This window comes from Corvus moneduloides, chromosome 10, assembly GCF_009650955.1.
Source record: "Corvus moneduloides isolate bCorMon1 chromosome 10, bCorMon1.pri, whole genome shotgun sequence".
Lineage (NCBI taxonomy): Eukaryota > Metazoa > Chordata > Aves > Passeriformes > Corvidae > Corvus > Corvus moneduloides.
In genome coordinates, this window is record NC_045485.1 from 4,861,968 (window position 1) to 4,868,620 (window position 6,653).

Here is a 6,653-nt window from a genome sequence, read left to right on the forward strand (position 1 = left end):
GTACAACGTGAGTTGTGTTATTTGATATAGTAATTTTTTTTCTCTTGTATTTTATAGATAGGGATTTCTTTTCAGCCTGCTGAGGTACAAAAGAATGTTTATGCATCTGTAATAGAAGATATGATTTTAAAGGTAAGAAATTACTTCACAGGAAGGGCTTGTCTGTAATTGTGTCAACTCAGCAATTAGAAAAAAAGATGGAATATCTTTATTAATATGCATTTATCAAATCAAAGTCTGTCTTTCTGCATTAATAGATAGATACATAGCTGCCCAAAGAGGGTCATACACTTTCGTGTGGGTTTTCAGTTTTCTAACTGATTTGTTGGCTTGGACACAGAATAGTGATTTGCAAATTCTCACCACCACTAAGATACTGACTCATTCTGTAATTTTGAAAGTACCCCTTGCTTTGTCCTTCCCTTCAGAACTGGGGGGAATCTTTCAGATTGTGTAAGACTTGATTATTTTATACAAGGTTAGCTATATTTTCCTAAATACTGCCCAGTTACTTTGCCCAGGTTGTCTCTGCTGGGAGACTGCTGAATTCCTGTGGACAGTAACAATTCTGCCGTGTGCGAGAAACTCTTTCTCTATCCTCATCACTTCTGGAAAAACAGAGAAATGGTTTTGCACCAAAATTTGAACAGCAGAGATCTGGAGTTCTTGGGTTTGGACTGAAGGCTAACAGAGATTATTTCTAGCAGCACTCTGGTGCATTTCATGCCGAAGATGATTTTTGGGGTTGTTTATACAGACTGCAGCTTATCAGAAGATGAGTTTTACGAAAGTTAATTGATTCCAGGTGGCACATGCACTCATGTGCGTGCCTGTGCTGTGCTTCCTGTTACCACAGTTGAACTCTGATACAGATACATCCATTTGTAGACACAGATTGTAGCCATCAGGTTGCTCCATTCTAATTGTAGTTGTGCCAGCTTTCCTCACTGAACATTCCAGAAACCTCTCCTCTGGTCTTGATACAGCACAGAAAGCCAAGAGCCTTAATTAGCTTTTGACTGAACCTTGGTTAAGCCAAGTGTTGGGCATATGGCTGCCCAGGCTGGGAGGTTTCTGTGAGCATGTCTTGACACAAGCGTGGTGACCACAGGGAGTGGGCTGGGATGCAGGTACTGGCTCCCAGGAGAATATCTGCAGTCTGCCATGTACAAAACCAGCTCTGGTGGGTGAGAGGAAGGGTCCTGAAATGCTCTTGGAAGCACAGGCACTGGAACATTGGATCCACTCTGCTGGGCACGTACTGCTCTTCAGGTCTGGAGGGAAACCAGGCTGGGCAGTTGCAGCCTGAGCTCTGGGTCTCTTTCTGTTAAATAAACTCATGTCTTAAGTGATAAAACTCACTCGGGTGTCTTGAACTGCCCTGTGCTGATCGACTGAGGATTGAAGCGAGCCAGGATTGCAGCTGCTCTTACACTGGTACTTGAGCAAATAGCAAGTTCCTTTGCTCTTTTTGTCATGCTGTCTCCTAATGCTGTCTCTTGTCTCAGGCCACTGAACAGCTGATGAGTGATATCTTACGGCAAGCGCTCGCTGTGGCGTACCAGACAGCTCCTCACAACAGGTACAGCACCAGGGCTCCTCTGCCACCACTTACACCGGCACTAAGGACTTCAATGGCTTCAGGAATTTAGTCAGGCTTTGTGTGGCTCAGACCACGAGAGTGAGGGAATTTATGGACTATACTCTGAGAAGACCCAAGCCTTAAGAGAGAGTTTGTCATTTTGTGGCTCCCTAGTGGGAAAGGATGGGAACATAAACATTAAAAACCAAGGCAGGATTCTCTGGTGTTGCCATGCCTCAGAGGCAGATGACCTGTTTCTACAGAGCCACGCTGAAAGGACCTGCTCACTCTTGTCCATCTCAGGTTACTGTGTAGACAACTTAGCTGTGGCCTGCCAGAACTTAAACAACCTAAATAATCTCTTTATTTTACTGATACACACTTTTCTGCCTCAGATGCTGAGTGATTTTTATAGAATCATAAAATTATTTGGATTGGAAGGGACCTTAAAGATCATCTTGTTCCACCCCTTGCCATGTGCAGGACACCTTCCACTGTCCCAGGTTGCTCCAAGCCCCATCCAACCTGGCCTTAAACAGTTCCAGGGATGAGGCAGCCACAGCATCTCTGGGCCACCTGTCCAGTGCCTCACCACCCTCAACAGTAAAGAGGTTTTTTTTAATACCTAATGATTAGGCCACATTTTGATTTCTGTTCAGCAGCATGACTTGGGATAGCTTAAATTGATTTAAAAAACCCAAACACTATGAGAAAACGCTCAGTTTAAATATTCACTTGTATGCAATACATAAATATTTACATAATATATAAGAAAGTATGTATATATGTTGTATATAGAAGTACATACACAACAACTGTGCTATACAAGTTCAAGAATTCATGCTTCAGTACTTGCTTTTCCTACCCCAGTGCCCAACAGGTTTCCCCCAGTCATCTGAGTGGCTTTTTTTGTGCTGTGATATTTTAATGCTTTCCCTGCATTGCTCTAACACCTGCTCTTATATCCTTTTTTTGCTTTGATTGTTATTTTTGCTTTCTCTCCCTCCTCCTCCCATTGGTAAATTTATTGACTTGCTGCTTTATGGATGTGTGGGTTTTTGTGTATTATAATAGCATCTCTGGTGCATTCCCTGCAGGACTCCAAGAGAGATCACAGTGATGAATATTCACAAAGCCATCTGTAATATTCCCTTTCTTGACTTCCTCACAAACAAACATATGAAGATACTAAATGAGGAGCAATGAAATAGAGCAGAGAAGATGCTACAGGAAAGGTGGATTTATGACTGAAGTTGGGTTGACAAATCCAGTATTTCTGTAGGACACTATTACATACATTTATAACATTGGGCTACTAGATTGTTACCTCCAATTAAAGATGCACCTTAATGCAACAAAACGATGCTCTGTTCCAAATCAAGTTGTTAAATGTCAGTGTTTACTTGGTAAGTGTATGTTCAGTGGCTGAACAAACATTGTCAGTTTGCATCGAGTTGCTAGCTGTGAGAGACTCCACAGGCCTGGTCCCTCTGAGACAGCTCTGCTGGTGAGACTGAACTGGTTTTTAACATGAGAAATTATGTTTTTTAATGCAGTCTACATACAAGTTGGTTTCCCCATGCAGTGAGCAGGGCACTTGCTTTGGCACTCTGAATATGAGAAAAGTCAAAGGCAGCTCTTAAAGGTCTTAAAGCTCATTTGAATAGATGGGTAGATTAGGGTGGTTTTGGGGGAGCAGAAGGCTGATGGCTGCAGCAATTTTGGCCATTCTTGCCTGAGCATGATGTACGTGACTGAGAACACAGCTGGGTAGGCCTGTCAGTCGCTTACTGAGCTGTCACCTAACCAAATTCCTTGCCTCTCTAGAGGAGGTGTCAGATGCCACCTTTCTTAGTCACCTTGGAAAGGGTAGACTGGCACAGCCTCAAGCAAGATGAACAAACCCCAATCAGGCTTGGTAAGATTTGACTGACCACTTGTGCTGCATGGGAAAGGAGAGGAACAAAGATGGTATTTAGGGTTTGTGGGCTTGGGCTGGCTGAAATGCTTTGCTTGCCCAGCGAGTGCCTCCCCAGGCTGCCAGAAGGTTTGAAGAGTGCTGGAGGGCAGATGACCAGCTGTGCTGTACAAGTCTTAATGTGGTAGCAGTGTTCACTAAGTATCAGCCTAAACTGTGAAGTGCTGTGGGAGCAGCACTGCTTTGGCTTTATTTCTGTTCAACACAGAGAGGCCTGGTAGGATTGAAAAATCAAAGATTTGCTGCTTGTGGGGAGATCCTCTGATATCTTGACTGCAGGAAGAAGTTCTGCTACTAACCCCAGCACTTACCTGTCTCAGGAACACCACTGGTGAGGGAGACATGTCTGCAGCCTGGCTATCAACATCTTGCTGAAGAAAGCTTCGTTGACAACATCCTGACCACCCCACATCCACCACTCCTTTGTCCTGCCCCATGGGTGCTTGCTGGTAGTGCGAATAAGCCATTGTGAAGTTGGTGGGACTCCTGTGGGACTGTCATGCTTTCAGCATGCTTGTTTTGTCTGGCAGTGCTGTCATGGGTGGAGCATGGGCCAAACAGCCAGAACCTCCAGTGCGCTGATCTCAGCTGGGTCTCTGATCTGCTGCATGGCCTTTGATTTAATCACTCTGTGCCTCAGTTTCCCCATCTCTGAGCATGGGGAGCAGGATACCTACCTCATAGGGGTGTACTGAGGCCTCGCTCTTGTTGGTGCCGTGCTTTGACAATACAAAGCCTTTTATAAACATTAAACTACAGTTATCTTTCTTGGCCTGGGGTGGGAGCAGAATGTTATCTTTTGGTGCTTTTTTGGGGCTAGAAGACAGGTGATCGTAACTACAGTAGTGTGCAGGAACTGTGAAAAATGCTTCAGTTAGAGGGTGGTTTCAGACTTGGAAGGAGAGTAGTGTAAGTTTGATGCAGTTGTTAAACTGAAGAAAGCACTATGTACCTCAGATGGGATGCCACCTGTCTTCTCCACCTTAAATAAAACTAGGGTCTGCAGGAAAGCCCCTCTCAGCTCATCACAGCTAACAGGGAGCTGCAGCTCTGTTGAATATAAGAATGGCAGAACCTGACCCCTGAATCTAGGAAATGGGACCAATGGATGAAATCCAAACAGCATTCAGAGAAGGACTTAAATGCCCCCTAGGAAGGACATTACAGATGCTCTGGATTCAAAAGCTAATCCTGGATTGTTCGGGTGAGCTGAGTGCAGGATTGCCTGCGAAAGGAAAGGGCAGAGCTTAGCCCTGACATTACTTTATCAGCGGAGGTCAGTGTGATGGAGTTGAGCAGCAGTGATTGTGTTTCAGCTCAGTGTTGAGTTGGGAGGAATCCAGGTAGCTGGAGAACTGCAGGCCCCATGCTTTGTAGGCTGTAGTGAACTTGGGGTCTGTACTGCTTTCAGGCATCCCTGTACACAGCTTTTATGAAAGCTTTTATGAAGGGCATTTTCGAGATCCCTGTCACTATCATGACAGCCTGCAAGTTCTGTGGGAACAGCCTTTTGGGCAAACTCAGTTGTGCTATGATCTGCAGTGACCTCAAGTACTGTGTTTTGGGTGCCACAATATAAAAAAGACATTAAGCTATGGGAGTGCATCCAGAGGAGGGCCACAAGGATGGGGAAGAGTCTGGGGGGGAAGCCACATGAGGAGCGGCTGAGGTCACTTGGTCTGTTCAGCCTGGAGGACACTGAGGGGAGACCTCATTGTGGTCTTCAGCATCCTCCTGAGGGGCAGGTACTGGTCTCCTCACTCTCTTGACCAGTGACAGGACCCAAGGGAATGGCATGAAGCTGAGTTAGAGGAGGTTTAGGTTGAGTATCAGGAAAAAGTTCTTCACCCAGAGGGTGGTTGTGGTACTGGAACAGGCTCCCAGGGCAGTGGGCACAGCACCAAACCTGTCTGAGTTCAAGAAGCGTTTGGACAATGCTCTCAGACACATGGTGTGGACTTGGGGTGACCTGTGCAGGGTCAAGAGTTGGACTCAGTGATCCTTGTGGGTCCCTTCCAACTCAGCATGTTCTGGGATTCTATACACATGCATTTCCAGCCCCTGTCTCTTGCAGGTTTTATTTCTGGGATTCTTTAACACCCAGAGCAGCTTTTGAGGATGCAGGAGTTAGTCTTTGGGCATCTGTTTGCAAATTGTGGCTTCTTTTGCCTGTGTCCTGCTTTTCTGTGAAGAATGGAATTTCAGAAAAAGTCCTGAACCTGGCCCTCAAGCAGGCAGGTACAGACCCCTCGTTCTTAATGGGGTTCTTGTAGTGGAGATCTATTGCTACATTTCTGAGCAACCACAGGTTATTCTCCTAGGAGATGCTATATTATTAGTATATAAAGTTTGCTGAAGAAAAATAAACTGTTAAAAGCAGATAGAAAATGACACATTTGTTTAGTTCTTCAGATGTAGGAAAAGTTTGCAACAAGTTCTTTGCATTTTGAATAGTGGGAGAAAAATTTGTTGGTGAGAAGTTCCTGTGGGAATTGCTTGGAGATAAGTTAGAGGTTGTGGAATTTCACACATCCGTTCCGGTGTTTGTGGAATGCTACAGGTGCGGTGTGTTGAAATGTTTCGTATATTTCTCTGGCTTTCTGAAGAGTTAAAGATCTCTTTACAAATATTGCCCCTATTTGTAATGCTGAGTGTTTAAATCCTTCATGTTACCTGTATTATACTGTATAATTGTGTAATATACGTATGTTTACAATAAATTCTTTTATTAGCTGTGCTAGGATTGTCTTGACTGTCACCTGTCACTCAGTTTCTCCAGATCCACAGATACTTTTGTGCTCTGTGTATTCAGAATGTCATAGTTAGTTCTGTATAAGAATTTGTAGTTGAGGAATTGATCTGAAGGAAAATGTAATTTTTCCCTTTTCTAGTTATTTTAAAAAGCTCCTGGTTTTGGAAGCTGGGGGAAGAGAAGCCAGGAGCTGAGCGCCTCCAATCTTTCGTCTTCCAGAGCAACCTGTTTAAATAGCAAGTCATTGGTTTGTGTGGAAGACTTTTGAAAAGCAAGGTGGGTTGAGGTTGGCCAGCTGCCAGACACCTGTTACAGTGGGGATTCTGTAACACGCATATCAA

The 6,653-nt window shown here is 44.5% G+C and overlaps 1 protein-coding gene across 7 annotated transcripts in view; it reads left to right on the forward strand.

Moving 5' to 3' along the window:
* The window catches only part of YEATS2 (YEATS domain containing 2), a 48,857-nt gene extending 42,554 nt beyond the window's left edge, over nucleotides 1–6,303 (forward strand). For 6 of the 7 annotated variants that reach the window (XM_032119180.1, XM_032119183.1, XM_032119182.1 and 3 more), the window contains 3 exons: nucleotides 58–132; nucleotides 1,509–1,582; nucleotides 2,680–6,303. In XM_032119180.1, the coding sequence (XP_031975071.1) occupies nucleotides 58–132; nucleotides 1,509–1,582; nucleotides 2,680–2,788 (258 nt within the window). In that variant the 3' untranslated portion in view covers nucleotides 2,789–6,303. The remainder of the gene's footprint in view (nucleotides 1–57; nucleotides 133–1,508; nucleotides 1,583–2,679) is intronic. The other variant, XM_032119181.1, reaches the window with a different exon arrangement.
* The last annotated feature ends 350 nt before the right edge of the window (nucleotides 6,304–6,653 follow it).